Source organism: Oryzias latipes, chromosome 1, assembly GCF_053564925.1.
Source record: "Oryzias latipes strain Hd-rR chromosome 1, Olatipes_Hd-rR_3.1".
In the NCBI taxonomy this organism is placed as follows: Eukaryota; Metazoa; Chordata; class Actinopteri; order Beloniformes; family Adrianichthyidae; genus Oryzias; species Oryzias latipes.
This window is the reverse complement of record NC_136237.1, coordinates 32965184-32981790: the sequence shown is the minus strand read 5'-3', so window position 1 is coordinate 32981790 and position 16607 is coordinate 32965184. Positions and strand designations below refer to the sequence as shown.

The 16607-nt window shown below is 41.7% G+C and overlaps 2 protein-coding genes across 2 annotated transcripts; both read right to left on the bottom strand.

Moving 5' to 3' along the window:
- Positions 1-3096: 3096 nt before the first annotated feature.
- On the bottom strand, positions 3097-8921 carry rnaseh2a (ribonuclease H2, subunit A). Its single transcript, XM_004065699.5, has 8 exons — positions 8500-8921; positions 8347-8418; positions 6858-6984; positions 6694-6781; positions 5140-5277; positions 4521-4608; positions 4292-4415; positions 3097-3329 (listed from the first exon to the last, which is right to left on the bottom strand). Exons 1-8 carry the CDS (start codon positions 8624-8626, stop codon positions 3173-3175), a joined length of 921 nt encoding a protein of 306 aa, XP_004065747.1. The 5' UTR covers positions 8627-8921; the 3' UTR covers positions 3097-3172.
- A 3403-nt stretch (positions 8922-12324) lies between these two features.
- Positions 12325-15912, bottom strand: LOC101162736 (transcription factor SOX-10). The gene is made up of 4 exons (XM_023955764.2): positions 15773-15912; positions 14914-15555; positions 14508-14779; positions 12325-14388 (listed from the first exon to the last, which is right to left on the bottom strand). Exons 2-4 carry the CDS (start codon positions 15354-15356, stop codon positions 13607-13609), a joined length of 1497 nt encoding a protein of 498 aa, XP_023811532.1. The 5' UTR covers positions 15357-15555; positions 15773-15912; the 3' UTR covers positions 12325-13606.
- Between the last annotated feature and the right edge of the window lie 695 nt (positions 15913-16607).

Here is a 16607-nt window from a genome sequence, read left to right as displayed (position 1 = left end):
TCAAGAGAGCAGTTGAGTCATTTTTTGGTTGGTGACCAAAAAACCCTGCTTATTTTGAAGAGAGTTGATGAAGAAAACTTGACCTGGATCTCCTGAGCCAAACTAAGAGAACCTAATCCAAAACCTCAGGCACACCTCCTGACAAATATGTGCTAATCCCTCATATTCCAAACTGATCCCAGGCTTTTTTGAATGTAAATCATGTGACATCCAGCAAAAACTCCATTAAAGCACTTATTAAAAATGAAGCGGTGATTGAAGCCAACATGATGAATGAAGCCAACGTGAAATGTCAAGCTGCCATTTTTGCAGTTTAATGAGAAAACGCCTCAAAGGTCAGAGGATCGTGCGTGATACTTTTGTATTATGGCTGTCTTAAATATTTGTAATTTATGGAACATTCAAACATGTTAGCTCCAAGACTATAAATATGCTCTTTGTTAGAATTTGAAGAGGAGTAGAAGATGTTTAGCCTATATGAAAAGATTTAACAAACAGGAAAAATTGTGTCTCAATTTAAAAAAGACATACAGAAAGGTGTTGATCTTCTATATTTGAGGCCAGACTTTCAGGAAACCATGTTTTTGTTACGAATGAAGTTTGCAAAGCATTTTGGGATGCCTTCATTTTGACATGTTGCACAGTATTCTCTAAGCAAACTATATTTTTGGTAAGATCAATGAAATATATACTTTACTGGGTTTCCTAAACACAAAAAACTTTTAGCATCTTTTATATTTATTAAAATGGGATATCATGAAGATAAACGTCAGTTTTAACACTAGATGGCAGCATTTAATGCTTATAATGTATCTTTTTGAATCAACAGACCATCATTTCTTTATCTGCTGTTCTGTTTTAACTTTGTGCCGAACTGACTTGAGGGACAAATGCTTTGCCATCAAATTTAGATTTGTGGAATCTCAATGTTGGAAAAGAACAAATGAAATCCAATAAGCACAATTACATGGGAGCCATTAAAGAAACTGGGACTGTGTGTTCCAGATTTAGAGATTACAGACCTGCTACCCTGTGTGACCTGGAAACGCGGAGCCGTGTCGCTGTCCTTAGTGCTGAAAGCAGCAAGTAAGGCAGACATACAAATTACAGCATGTTAGAAGCCTAAAAGATGATTTTGATTTATTTATTTTTTAAACAAAAAAAGAAAAAAATATTAGACAGTCTTAAAATAAAACAAGAGTCTAAAATTCTGAGGAAGAAAAGTTGAAACACATGAATAATCTCTCTCATGAAGACGGGTCATGACAAGGACCCGAATGCACGCAGCCGGCCTCGCCAGCCTCCAGACCTAACTCAGTAGAAAATCTTTGCTCAAACTTTGAGTAACTTATCTGAAGATGATCTGTGTGGCCGAGGAGGCTAAAATACCCTCCTAACATTAACTCCCGGGAATGTTGGACGTGTGTAATCACAAACAAAAGCTACTGTACCAAATATTACCATTGATTTTCTCAGAAGTTCAAATACTTATTTGCAGCAGTAGCATACAAATGGGAGAGGATTCCTCCTTTGTGTGGAATCCTGAGGTTTCTTCCTTTTTTTCCCCCCGGAATCCGTTTTAGTTTAGCCAATACCTATTAAATTGTATGAATTCATGTTCTTTATGATTTAATGTTTACTATACGATTGCCAGTATGAAGCCCATTGAGACGACTATGGTTGTAATATTGGGCTATAAAAATAAAATTGAAATAAATTATTTCAAAAACCATACAATGAGTTCCAGATGTTTTTTGTAGATCGTCTCTCACAGTGGACATGCACCTAAGATGAAAATGTCCGACGCCTGCATGATTTCCAAGTGGAGGAACTTGCTAAAACGCAGGATGCTCAAATACTTTGCCTCACCGTGTTTTTGCAGTTAATCGTCTGTGATTCACTCTTTTCTTCACAGATATCTGTATAAATCTTTATAATCGAAGTGGAGAGGACTCAGACGTCAGGATGTTACCTCATCCCTGCATTGCCTGCATTGGGGTCTAACACCATTAAAATAGACAACCTTAAGACGACAGATCACCACTTTAGTCTGCTGCGGGTGAAGATCCAGTAACTTTAATCCCATTGACGCAGCAGGAAGCCAGGCTTCTTATGGGAACAGGAACAAAAGCCTGGGGGAAGTTATAAATGGTCAAACGAGAACGGATTAAGAAAGGGCTCAGACAGGATGTAACCAGACCACATCCAAGACATTTTGGTGAGGAGGGACATTTCCTGACAGCTCCTGCTGAGGATTGCAGCTCCCGCCACCTCCTTGACAGTGAAGAACTCCTCTCCGGTCCTCACCATGGAGTCTGCCACACAGTCGCTGTCTGCGAACACAGCTTTCCACAGAGAGACCTTCCCCAGAAGGGCACTGCGAGGGGCCTCCAGAGGAGCATCGTCCCACTTTGTGGGGACCTCCATCATGATCCTGTCGTCCTTCGCGATATCGACTTTAGCTATGAACTGTGTGAAGAAGATCCAGGAGTCCAGACACAAAACCAACGGCAACTAGAAACCAAGGATCCATTTATGTTCAACCCCGGCAACTAAGGAGGAATATATTTTTGTAAGAACATTAGCATCAGGATTGTTTTTTTTTATTAGTAAAATGCAGTATTTGTTATGTCGTGTGTAAAGTGTCTTCAAGGAACAAAAGCCTGCGGACACCGAAGGAGATGAAGATCCATCTCAACTAGACTGTTCTGACATCTGGATGATGGTCGCTTTTGGCCGTTTTGGGACTAAAAGTGATGCAGTTGAAGGTTTTTTTTTTTTATGCTATGCAGTAAAAACCATCAGACCTTATACTCCTTTTGTGTCATTATAGCTGAGGAGTTTTCTAAACCAAAAGGAGAAAAAAACAAACTTTTACCTCTAAGTGTTGAGGAATTGGAAAATTTGTTTGTGTGGCTGTAGAAACCAGGGTGTTTTTCTTTTAATTAAATGTAAAAATTGTCAGCTACAAAGCCTGTTTTTAGTGTTAAGCTTCTCCTGAGTCGATTTTACATTTTCTTAGGGGGACAGATGTGGAATTAAAACTACCAACCTTTGCTGTGAAGCTGTTTTTTGTTCAAAAATTTCTGGGATGCATTTGTTGTTCCAAGTTGTGAACAATTTATTGCAAAAAAGAAGGGAGAAAAAAAAAGGGAAACTAGTCACAGTGCGTTTAGAGACTGCTCAGGCCCCTCAGCCTCCTGTCGGTGAAGAAACGGTGCGTTTGGCGGCTTTGGTCGTCACTTCCAGCTGATGCGCTGAAGAACGACAGCATGGACTTGTTGTTCAGCCGCTTGGCCGCCTTCTCCCCGTCCTCTTCATCGTCATCCCTGAGGACGGAATCAACAAGGTCATCAGTCACACGGAGGTTAGACCCTGAGCTCACATGAGCTTCAGACATCGGGAGTGAGCTTTTTACACACTGGTTTGAAGCAGCGGTCCCCCTGGGCCGGTACCAGTCTGTGAGACAGTTGGGACCACGTCACAGAAAAAAAACAACCACACCCTATTTTTTTTTCCTGTCTCATTTATAATCCGATTCTGATGTTAGTTTTGTTTCGGGAAAAACTCCTCACGCCATCCGACTGGCTCTTGACACGTCAAGTTGCTCGGTCACGTGTCTCAAAGCGACCGCATCGACTGCTAAATTGAAACCCTCAAGTTAGCAAAGTTATAAAAAAATTAAGGTATTTAGAACGTTTCTTTTTGCAGAAAAGAGCCAGTGAGGAAACAGAAGCTGGATTCAACAGACAAAAATCAGGCGTCTTTACTCCAAATATGGATTTATTGCAACAGTTGTTCCCAAAAACCATAATAATACTATCAAATGTTACGAGGACGGTGATAATAAAGATGGATTCACGTTTCTAATTATATCTATTAAATATCCGTGTTTTTGACCACTTTTGTATTCAAAGGCTGAAGTTGGTGTTGAATTTTTTTTATCTTACCTTATGTGTTCAGCCATGTGTTTAAGAAAATCTAAATCACGTTTTAATGGTTCCTACATGAAATCTAGTGTAAAAATACAGCTGTGGATATTTTAGAGAGGAAGAAGACAAACTTTACCCTTAAAGGTCAAAGGAAACGTCGACGTCAGCCTGGTACAGACTGTACCGTGAAAATATTGTCTGACATTAGATAGGTCAGACAAATAGGTTAGAGACCACTCCCTTAGAGTGCATTTAAATGCACACGTTTAATCATTTCAATCAGGTTGATCATTTCTAGAAGCTTCTGGTCGACTTGAAAGACCTGAGAACAAAAAGGCCAAAGGTGAGGAGGAGTTTACCAGTGAACCGTCACAGCCTTGCTATCCAGCAGAGTTTGGGCTGTACTCCAGCTGAATCGCACAAACTGCGGATACCCGAACACGGGGTCCAGGTACTTCAGCAGCCACGCTTTGGTCTTTGGGTCTGAATAGACAGGACACAGGAAATCTCAAAACCAGATTATCAATTCTTTCTATTTTTCATGCTGATTTAAAAAAAAAAAAGGCCTGTGACCCGCATTGCTGTTACCGTTAGGATATCCAGACCCATAATCTGCATCCACGTCTCCTAAATCTTCTGCAAACTTCCAGCCTTTTACAACGCGGTCCCTGGCAACCTGACCATTTTTTGGTGACAAAATAGCAATTTTTTTAAATCGAATCAGACCGGACATTAAAGCAGAAACAAACACACTGAAAATAATTAAGAAGTGAAAAAGTTTCATCTGGATAAAACATTTTAAGCTCAACTGATCCAGCAAATTGAGAATCTGAAATTTTAAAGCTCTGCTTCTCATCCTGGATTTAGTGAAAGTAAAGACCATCCAGAAACTTCTTGCAGGAGAAAATACAATCTTTTAACAAAAACAAGGTTGTGATCAGCATCTAAAATGTATTCTGAACCCTCAGGAACTATCATGTAAACTGGAAGAAATGGAAAAAGTTTAGCCTAAACCTATAAACCTTTCACACATGTGGTCATCTTTTAAATAACCAAAAATCTGACAGACAAAAGCGGTTTTGTCATTTTGCTTCAAGTTGACATTTTAAAAGTGTGTTTGAAATCAAAATGATGAATTTCTGTACGTTTGTTTCAAATTTGACTTCAAACAGGTAGATGCGACACACAAGATTAATCGACCTTTCACCTTTGCACAGATACTGGCCGCACTGACGACGGGGAAGAGGGAGTCGGCTTTTGGTCTAACGGTGACCTCAATACCAGGAAACCGCTGTGAAAGTTTCTCCTCGTACTTCTCTGCCGGACCAACTGTGTCCACGTAGATCTGCAGACCGGACAAGACAGAGGAGGGGTGGAGCAAGTGAGGGTGGAGAAGAAGAAGAGTGACTGGAAGCACATCTACCACAAAATAAGTGACAATGTCGCAAAAGAAAAAAACCAAACCTGACAAAAACACAAAGCGTAAGTGCTTTAAAGTGGGGCTGGGTTGATAAAATCGAGATAAATAAATTAATAATTGATCCCTAAACGTAGAAATCGATCTTTTATGCCTTTCCTTTTGTGAAAACCCATAGTCTGCTTGCTTGATGCTAACATATGATGGAATTTCCCATAGGACAGCTAATAGCTAACAGCTGTATAAACTCACAGGCAGGAATTTTTCAAACTCTTTAAACTTAAACCTTTTTTAAGTAACTATTTGCGGTCTAATGCAGTTTTTTGCTGCAATTTTCAAAAATAAAGTGTAACGGTGGCGAAACGGAAACACCCTCCAGAAGAGGCAGAACATTCATTTTTGCAATGAGCCAATTTAGGGCCTTTACAAGGTTATTGATCTGCATATTTTTGTTGAAGCTTATCCTGTTTACAATTTTACAGTATGTGAACTATGTCAGATTGATATGAATATCTTCAAAACATATACAGATTATTGTTGTATAGCCCTACTTTAAACACAGACTCCGATGAAAATGGTGTTCTTTACATGTTCTTGTAGCATTTTTTTCTGACGAGGACATGTATAAAGAAATTTGAGCTCCAGATTGTTCTTCTGTATCTAAATTGTTGTGAATTAGGACCAGATAAAAAAAAAGTGTTTTGTGAAATAGAAAATTGCTTTGCGTTCTCACCAATGGGGAGGGGAAGGGGGCCATGGTTGAACCGTGCCAACCGTCCCACCCACCACTCAGAGGCAATTTTGTAACCCTTGTGCTATCCTAGGCATTCCAACATTGGGAGTTGAGTCATCTAGACCCACTAGACAGTGCGCTGAGCATTTTTTCTTTAATTATGTGTGATCTTCACTGGTGTCCATGGATTACATGAAATCTTTCCACCTTTATCCACCTTTGTCATGGTAGGAAGAACACGTCAAAGTAAGGGTGGGGTCATCTAAGATAGCACAAGGGTTAATGAACTACTACTCTTCTTCAGAAACTATGTCTTTTTTTTCTTCTTTTGGCTGAAAACGACATCAGAATCAGAATCAGAGATACTTTATTGATACCACACGTGGGAAATTTGTTTGTCACCATAGCAACTGAGAGCAGAGGGAAAAAAAAGACTTAGAATTAAGTAAAAAAAAAAAAAAAAGCAAGAACAACAAAATGTAGCATAAATACAGACATCAAGGTATTATAGTTTAAAAAGCTATTTACAGACATAATCATACAGACATAATTAAGACATAATCTTAATTAAAAGATCGCTTTTATTTACATAAAACGATAGTGTGGCGTACCTCTTTAAGCTGCACTCCACTGTCCAGGGCGTACTGTATTAGCCCAATGGCGGTATCGTGTGAGAGCGCATTCAGGTTGTATTTTGTCCTATAAGTAAAAGCAAACATGAAGCTACGGTTTGTGAATCACTGAACAATGACCATGAGATCTGGACACGCCTTACCTTTGTAACATACTAGTGGAGATGGTGTTGGGTGAAAGAACATGCAAAGCCCAGCCAACATAACTTTTGGCTTCATCCAGGTTGTGGAAAAGTCTTTCTCTTTCTTCTTCTGTCAGCGTCTTTGAATCTGGAAATAAGGGCAAAGTTAAAAAATGGGGGAAACGTTCAAACATTTTTCGAAATGGTCAAGAAAGTTGTGCATACTTGATTAGAAGAAAGAAGGAAAACCTGGTGAAATAGCGCTTTGGGATTTTATCTAAAATGTAAAGCGCATTCTAAATAAAATTTATTATTATTATTATTAAATGTGGGCATTAAATAAACGCAGAGGAACATGTAAATTCATCTAAGCATTGTGTTCTATACTTAGAACTGTTAAAAGTCAAGAAGAGAGTCTGCATTTTATTTTGTTACAAGATTCAAGTCAATTTTACTTACTTATATAGCCCAATATTACAACAATATTCATCTCAATGGGCTTCAAACGGGCACTTCATGTAATAAACATGAATCACAAAGAACATAAAGTCATAGAATTCAATAGGTATTGGCTTAACTAAACAGACTAAACTAAACTGGGCACCACTCCCTTTAGACCCTCCTTCACTGTAAGGAAAAATTCCAGGGGAAAAAAACAGATTCCGGGGAAAAAAGAAGAAGACGACTCAGGGGTGTCCATATGAAGGAGGGATCCTCCCCCAGGACGGACAGGTGATGTACCACAATTCTTAGAGAAGAATAAACATATCTAACTCTGCAAGATGGATTAGAGTCCCAGACAGGAGAAGCAGAGGAATCGATTTATTTCAAGCAATCAAAAAGAAAAATACTAAATACAAACAAAAGAGATATATGTTAATATATGAAAGTCCCACTCCAATCTTTTGACCCATTGTAAAAGCGTTCCCAGTGGTCTTTTAGTTATAATTATGCCCTTTTTAGCCAAAACCCAAAAACGAAACTTCAATTAGGTTCGATTCCCAGGGTGTGCAATGTACTTTACCCGGTGTAAGTCACTGGGCAAGACCGTTTGTGCTGCTGCCCAACTATGTAACCACGAAGTCTGGGTCCCCTTGTTCCAGTTCCCAGTACGGATAGAATACAGGGGGTCAGGAAGGGCATCCGGTGTCAATCACTCTGTCTAACCATTTGTTAAACCAGTTAAAGCTGATTCCCTAAGTGGATTTGCCGAAAGGCCTTGAAGACCACAATGTTGCAGGAGTTTGTACAGGAAGTGGTACAACTAAAGATAAGAGCTGGGGCAGAATATGAATGAGATGGGCAAATATATTTGATTTTGTTAAGAAAATATATGAAAACTGGTTGTTGTTCAAGTGGAACTGGAAGGATTAAATAATTCCAAGGATGAAACCCTGGCTCTTAATCTGAAAGGAGGGGACGACTGAGGACAAGGGGAAATAATGGTCAACACCGTTGTACAGGTGTGAACACACCTAGACCGCCAATGTAACAGAAGAACCAGTAGTACCTGCAACTTTCAAGTCCTTCAGCTCCTGTTTTTTAGACACTGGACAGAAACATATTCCATACACCATGGGTCCTAGATGAAAACAAGAGCACTGTGATAAAACGCACACAAGTAAACATACCTTCCTAAAACTTTAATGACAAGCTAGCATACCCAGCACAGGCCCCCTGCCCGCCTCGTCAATCCCCAGACAGCAGTCCTCCGTCCTGCAGATGTCAGGGATCTGGGAGGAAAGCCGGCAGCTGACAGTGTTATCTGCTTCAAACGGACCCAGGTCCATGACTACCCACGGCGAGAGTTTTCAAACTAAACTACAAACCCACACGATGAATTCTACAAATTCTAAGCGAATGGTCTTTCCTGATACGATTACTGAACGCAACTACTAGCTAGCGGCTAACTGCTTCTTCTGTGGTCGAACTGTAGAGTTTGTTTTATCAGTACAATAAGAACGCAGGAGTCGCGGTTCTCACAGTAAAACGCTTTAGATGAAATACGGATATAGAAGGAAGATTCAACGTTCTAACTTGTTTTCTTTGGAGCAGGTTTGGCGCCGCGGATATGACGTCAAAAAATAATTTGTTTATCCGGTGGCTTCAAAAGGACGTGCCGCCACCTGCTGGACTGGAGACAGACCTGCAGTCAAAATGATTTTAAACATTTTGATTCAGCAACAAACAAATCTGAAAACAAAAGTAGAAAAAGAATCCCAATAAATACATAAACAAATAGCTATGAAAGGTTAAACATTTTTTAAAGTATACAGTCAATGTTCATTACATATCTGTTATTTTTAATAGAGCTACAGTAACAAGGCAATTTCCCCTTTGTGGATCGATAAACTCTATTCTATTATTTTCTATTCTATTCTATTCTATTCTAAAACTACAAATAAATTAACGAATAAATAAATAACAACACTGGAAATGTGACAACAGTTGTGCAAAAATAAAATATATTTTGGTGTACTATACCACTTCATGCAATTTTAGAGTTCAGTGTTACATGGAGAAACAGAGCAAAAATAAATAAAACAAAAACAGCTACAACTGAAAGGATAAGCAAGTTATGATCTAAAGATTATACGGAAATCTAATTTTGTGTGAATTGGAATATCGTAAGACGTGTTGAGGTGGTTAAAAAATGTTTTGAAAGAATAAGAAACTTTTCCCTGTACATATTTAGCTGCTTTCTGGCTAAATCTGCCTCCCTCTAAGTTCACACTGTGCATGTTAGCTTATTTGTTGATTTTAAATTGCCCGTGGCTGGGAGGGTGTATGGTTTTGTGGCTCAGTTTGGCACTGCTGAAGACTGGCAGCCTGTCTGTGGTTTGAGTCTGCAATATATCTGCTTGCAGACAGGAGGACTCAATCTCTGCAGGCTTGCAGCAGGAACATTAGGCAGAAAAATCAGCTTGATAAAAATCCTAATAATAAGACAAAAACACAAAAACATTGTAAAGACTCCATTGGGCAAAAAAGACCAAAACAGTCTTTTAACAGTTTGCTATATTTTTCATTTTATGTGCAGAGGTTCAAACAATTATGGGGAAGCATTTAAAAAGAGGAGTTCTCCTGCTCTCAAAACTTTATATTTGTGCACCATAAAATTTGCTACACCTTTTAACTTTCCTTTTCCATCTATCCACTTTCTAAACCCACTTGGTCCACTTTTGGGGTTTCCAGAGGTAATCGCAGCTACTTCCTGGTGAAGCCAGGATGATTCACACAGAGATGAACAGCGTTCACATTCACACCTAGTGGCTATTTGGAGTCACAAAGGAACTTAGTTCCTTAGCATAGTTTAGACTACAGGAGGAAGCCGGAGTGCCTGGAGAATATCTATGCACGGACAGGACGAACATGCAAACTCAACATAGAAGGGACCCACTGGAATTCAAACCAGGGACCTCTGTGATGCAAGAGTGCTGACCTCTACCCCACTGTCACAACCTGAAGGCCCGTACACACCGGGACGAATATTCGCCAGGCGTTATTCGCCAGCGTTTTTCGCCACGTTTTTTGTGTTCACACCCAGGCGATTTTCGCTGACGATGAGTGGAGTGAACATGCAATTTCATTCCCTGACATTAGATGGCGCTTAATGTAAAACAGAAATACTCCTGTACACAAGGTGGCGCTGCGCAACTTTACGCTTCTGAAAGTCGCTTTTCACTCAGAAGAAGAGAGCAAGTATTTACACGCTTGTCAGAATCAAACAAAGAAAACATGAATATTTCAAGCACCAGTAGCTCCAACTGGTGCTTGGTTCGGGGATATTTTAGAATGTCCGTCATTATTGCTTCGCGGCTGTGTGTAGACGCTACTTGGCGTCTATCTTCTTCGCTGGTATGTGTGCTCAGCAAGGCAGTTTTGTGTTTGAGCGCCCCCAAGTTGTGTTTTACTGTAACTTCAGAAGCTCCAGACACGTGAGCAAAAGCGCCATTCTCATTGGTCGAGTAGATTTCGACGCGACGCGTCGAAAAAAAAAAACGAACCCGAGGCGTTTTTTTTTTTGACGCTTTAACGCCTGGCGTTTTTTCGCGTCGGTGTGCACACTCTCGTTGGTGCCCTTTGTTTAGTCACGAGGCGTTAAACGTCGGCGAAAATCGCCGGCGAAATTCGTCCCGGTGTGAACAGGCCTTAACTTTACTTTTCTGACCTTTAATTTTTTAACAGATTTGAGAACCAAGCCAAAATCTACTGGGTTAGCGTCACAATTCAATAAGTTTATGTTGTTTTTGTTATGAACCAGTTAAATGTGACCAAGTTTAGTCCTAGGAGAAACTGTGACATTTATATTTTTGATGTTGTTCTGTGCCAAGCTCCTTGCTCCACTCCATTCCGATGCATCAACTTGCAAACAAAAAAGTCTTTGTCCTCCTCATCCCAGCTGGCATCTGGCTCAAAACTGTTACCGCTGGATAGCTCCAATATTGCTCGCCATTCTAAGTTTTATTCTAAGTTGGGGGTGTGAAAGCGTGTTAATAGGTGGATGATGGGAAGGGAACAGACTTACTCTCTACCAACATTTCCGCCCACAATGTAGAGGCAAGTTTCTCCTAAACTCCTGCCGCTTTGCAGAAACAATGTCATAGAAAGCGGCACAGGTTTTGGGATTTTGGCTAAAAGGTCATAATTATTATTAAAGGACCACTGGGAATGCTTTTACAATAGATCAAAAGATGACTGGAGTGGGACCAAAATGTCAATAAACATAGTGCTTTTAATGTGCATTTTGTTTGTGGAAACATATTTGGTTAATTTAAAGTGTTCTACTGCCTTTCTAACTCTATGTGGTGTTTAAACCAAACAACCCTTTTAGATCAATGATTAGTCATCCCTAAAAGGAATATTCAAGAAATTTCTGTACTAAGCATATCCTAACTACCTTTATTTCTCTTCTCCAGCTTTTTTTAGTCCATTTTTTTTCCTGCATTGGTCAGTTTTACTTTCAAATATTTTATTTTTGCAGGTTTTTCAAGATCATTCTAAAGCACAACCCTGGCCCTGACCTTGACATTTGAATTTTGGATAACCTCTATTAGGCCATAAACTGCAGCTGGGTGTGGAAGCGAGGAGTGAAGCTCAGGTAGAAAGCTGTCGCCTTGCCAGGACCAGAGGAAGGCTGTGTACAAAAGTCCAAGTGTACACTGGCTGCTTAGCTGAAATTGGGCTTGCCTCTGGTTGCTTACACCCTCCCCTTCTCTCTGTTTCTGTCCTTCTCCCCAAGTGAAAGACTCTCTTTGTGTCTTTCAGTAACACGCAGTCCCCAGCCGATTAAATGCGGGGAATTAGTAGTCAATTTTAGCCCACGCCACACACACCAACACACTAAACAGCTTAGTGTGGTGGGGCTGTGATTGTGTTGTTATTACAGTTCACACGTCAGCACCGTGTTTTTATTTGTTCATTTTCTGCCTCCACTCGCCCACCACTCCACGCCTCATTTTTCCACACTGAACGAGCCTTACACATCTTTTTTTTTTTTTTATAAATAAATTGATTTAATAGATGACAACGATAAAATTTCAACAATGCTCTTTGTGTGAGGAAGCAAAAAATACTCCAGTCAATATAGAGCACAAACTTTCCAAACCTACCCAGAGTTATATCAAAGGGGGGAAAAAAAGCAAAGACGTGACACAACATTTTTACTTATACACAAACAACAGCTAACATGGCAAAAAAAAAAGTGTCAGTGTTCGATGACGGCGTCTGCGTCATGTCCTAAACGGTGGCAATGATCCCTCTCCTTTTCTGGTAAGGAGGCAAAGAAGTGTTTCGGGAAACCTTGTAGACAAAGGCACAGTTTTTGGCTCACATGCAGAGTTTGGACATGTGATATTAATCCTTCAGCAGGACCCAGAGCTGGCCAGTTATCTCAGGAGATTTGACTTTGTCCGTATGCATTTGAACTCACTTATTGGCTAAATCCAACTGGAAAAAATCCGCAAAACTGTCTGGCACTTATTTAAAAAAAAAAAAAAAAAGGATAATACTCAGGTTGAGGTTTACTGCACATTATTCCACTTTCAGGAATCCTTTGATTTCACAACAAAACAAATAGAGCTGAGGTAAATAAATGTCCAACAAGCTATAGAACACTTTAGGAGCTCTGTTCCCTCTGTTTTTCCTATATTTCCCCTTAAATGCTTCGCTGTTTAGTCCAATGTCATCATGTAAAGAAAGGATGCTATCTACAGAGAAAAAGAAAAAAAAATGCTGTCATTCTTTTCTGGCCTTAAAGAAAAAAAAAACATTGGGGATCAATCAGAAGAGAAAAACAAAGTTTTTTTCCCCCCAAAAGCAGTGGTGCAGTGTAATAGTAACAACAGTCACACTAAGATATCAACATTAATTTCTACTCATATAAAAAAAACATGAAAAAAATCCTTTAGTTTGGTTAATAAGAGTCTGATTATGTCAGTCTGCACCCAACTCATCCATCAGGGTTTTATTAATGCGACGTTTAGTGTCTTCCTCCCCCCATTCCTGCTCTTTCCACTTCATGAATTCACGATGGCACACGATGGTTCGAGTTCTCTGATTGGCTGCCTGATTCAACCTTCTCCTGTGTGAGTTTGTCACTCAGTTGTGGACTCATCTTTACTAAAATGAACCAAAAAATATATGGCACAGACGTACACGCATACATATATATTTTTATGTACATTCACACGCTCACATGTTTGCACGCACACAGATACAGAGATCCACGCACACACTTCCCATATTTCCCTCTGCTCAGCTGGTTTGCCTCAAGGTCTTGTGAGGGTGGTGTAAACAGGCTGCTCCCAGTGTGTGGGGCTGTGGGAGGGGGCCACGCTAGAGGGGTCTCCTATGGTGGTGTACAGAGGCCTCTGTGTCGGGCCCATGTAGGAGAAGGCTGAATAGAGCCCCGGGGCTTGGCTGGAGTGGGCGTAGTATGCCCCAGGGGCCTGGTGCTCTCCGTAGTCAAACTGAGCTCTGGAAGCCAGCGAGGGGAAAGCGGTGCCGTAGTGAGGGAGGCTGAGCGGGGTGTAGGTGACGTGGGTGCCTGACGAAGGCGAGGACGAGGCATCGGAGTAATGGCTGGCGGACACAGACTCGCTTTTGATCTGAGCCTTGGACGGATCGGAGGAAGACGGAGAGGCCTGGGGCTGCTGCTGCTGCTGCTTGGAGATCCAGGCTGAGTGGCCGCTTGCCGCAGCCAGGGCGTAGGCGTATGAGGAGGCGGAGGAGCCGACCGAGGCGGCCCCAGCCCCACTCTGAGGATGGCCATTCGGGGGGAGGTATTGGTCAAACTCGTTGACATCAAACGGCTCAATGTTGGACATCACCTCGTGACTGATTTCGCCAATGTCCATGGTGCCAAAGTCGATGTGGGGCTTCGTGGACGATGAGGGGCCCCCAGAGGCCCCGTCAGCTCCCACCCCGAGGGCTCCCCTGGACCCCCCTGATCCTCCGGCCGCCCCTGCCCCCCCCTCCCTTTTAGCATCTGACAATTTCCCAGACTGGAGCTCTGTCTTTGGGGTCGTGGGGGGTGTGGGAGGGCTGTGACCTTGACCCAAATGATAAAAAAAGAAACATCAAACTTAAATTTTGCATTTCTAATATCTTTTGGTGTGATTCTAAGCTTTATAAAAGGAAATTCAAGCATGAAAAAACTCATGTCTATACCTGCAGGGTGGTGGTGATGGTGGTGGTGGTGGTGCAGGTCACCCAGGGGAGACCCTGCGCCCACATTGTGATCCAGGTGTAGGGTCTTGTAGTGTGACTGGGAGTGGCTGGCCTCGCCTTCACCCTGGCTGTCGGACTCGCTGGAGGCCATCAGTTTGCCGTTTTTGCGCCTCCGAGGCTGGTACTTGTACTCCGGGTAGTCCTTCTTGTGCTGCTTCCTCAGCCTCTCCGCCTCCTCGATGAATGGCCTCTTGTCGTTCTCGTTCAGCAGCCTAGAGGGAGAAAAATATGCAGCTTTCATCACTTTCTAAAGTAAAAAAGTTAAAAAAAATCAGAAATGTCTGTATCAAACGAGACCTTTTTTGCGTCAATAATGTAAATTCCAACCATAAAAGTTTGCACAAACCTCCACAGTTTGCCAAGAGTCTTGCTTAGCTCCGCGTTGTGCAGGTGTGGGTACTGGTCGGCCAGTTTTCTCCTGGCGGCTTGCGCCCACACCATGAACGCGTTCATGGGCCTCTTCACGTGCGGCTTGGCTTTGTTTCCGTTGCTCACGCGCACCGGCATGGGCACGAGCGTCCAGTCGTACCCGTCCAGCACCTGACTGACCGCCTCCCTGATCCCAATGGGAAACCGATCGTCCTCATCCTCCGACTTGGCGCGCGCTCTGCCCGCGTCCTCTGCGCCGCCGTCCGCCACGCAGAGCGCGGTCAGCTGCTGCGGGGGGCCGCTCAGGGGCGAGTCCTGGCCGGCGGCCGCTCCGGGCTGAGGCGGTGAGAGTGAGTGACCGTCCTCTGACCCGCCGGGGCTCAGCTCCGACTCAGAAAGGCTGTGCTCCTCACCGGACATTTTTTTTAACTTTACACTATTGTTTTTCGCCTAACAGTAATATATTGGCACAAAATATATTTTTATTTTACAAGCAATCCAGTCTCTATTTTAATCTGTAAAAATCTGGATCCACCAGGGATTAATGCTGACTTTCCTCCGGAAAAACCATGATGCGCAAAAGTGTCCAATCCGGTCAGTTTCTTTGCAGAAAAAGCATCTGGAAAGCAGAAAAGGTTACAAAATAATCACTTAAGGAGATTTACATGTTTAAAAAAAAGATTTATTCAAATTAAAAAAATAAAATAAAAGCTGTTTAAATTCAACACAACGAAAAATTAAAAATATTATCAATGTGGTTATAACTTTTTTTTTAAAACTGAAATATTAATAGTCGATAGAGTCAGAAATTTGTATTATAAAATTACATAACTCACCAATTTAGATGTCCAGTGGTTGAGCATGGGAGTGTGTGTGGCTGACTGCAGGGCGATGAATGGCTGCTCTGTGTGGCAACAGCGGAGCTTAAAGAGCGCCTTGTGAGAAGGACTGGCAGGGAAAAAAAGTGATTGAAAGTGGAAAACATTCCCAAAGAGACAGCATTCCTGTACTCACAGCCCGCCTCCCAACGCTAAACTGCGCGCTGATTGGCCCGCCAATTATACCCTCTACTCTCTGATTGGACGCACTCCCGTGGCCCCCCTGTTAACGCCAGTCCGTCCATCTCCGCCACATTTCCAACATTGAAGAGGTGAGATTTTTTACCTCGGAGTGGCTTAAATGACTCCATAGTGAGGCCATTTAGAAGCAGGAGAAGGCCGGCTTTGTTGGACGTGTTAACATGGATCAAACAAATAAACAATCGCGAGGAGAGTTATTGCTCCGCGCAGCCACATTCCTCAAAAAAAGCCTGAAATATCACGAGTCAATTTCAAGTTTGATTCGAAAGAAACTTCAGTTTTAAGAGACATGCAGGTATTGGGTGAGAAAAGTCCAGAAATAACACGAAATAACTCAAAAATGGTCTAAAATATAAATAAAAAATCACGACCTTTACGCGTACGCTCCACAAAAAGGAGGAAAAATGTTATATTCAAGAAGAAGGTTATTTGAAACACTAATAATTAAGAATCAATTGCAATGTGTGAGCACCTGTCGGTCATGTCAAGAAAAGGTCCAACCTTTTGATTAAAAAGGTTGGAGTGGGGGGGGGGGCGTTTCTGTGTTTGCGCTTTTGTTTGCGCACTTGATAACCGCGCAAAAAGCCGTTAA

Coding starts and splice junctions, on each gene's coding strand:
- rnaseh2a (XM_004065699.5), bottom strand. CDS start 8,626: ATGGACCTGGGTCCGTTTGAAGCAGATAACACTGTCAGCTGCCGGCTT. Junction 6,985..8,346: donor GAAGGACTTGAAAGTTGCAG/GTACTACTGGTT, acceptor CCTTATTTCCAG/ATTCAAAGACGCTGACAGAA. Junction 5,278..6,693: donor GTGGAGTGCAGCTTAAAGAG/GTACGCCACACT, acceptor TCCGGTCTGCAG/ATCTACGTGGACACAGTTGG.
- LOC101162736 (XM_023955764.2), bottom strand. CDS start 15,356: ATGTCCGGTGAGGAGCACAGCCTTTCTGAGTCGGAGCTGAGCCCCGGC. Junction 14,780..14,913: donor ACTCTTGGCAAACTGTGGAG/GTTTGTGCAAAC, acceptor TTCTCCCTCTAG/GCTGCTGAACGAGAACGACA. Junction 14,389..14,507: donor CCATCACCACCACCCTGCAG/GTATAGACATGA, acceptor ATTTGGGTCAAG/GTCACAGCCCTCCCACACCC.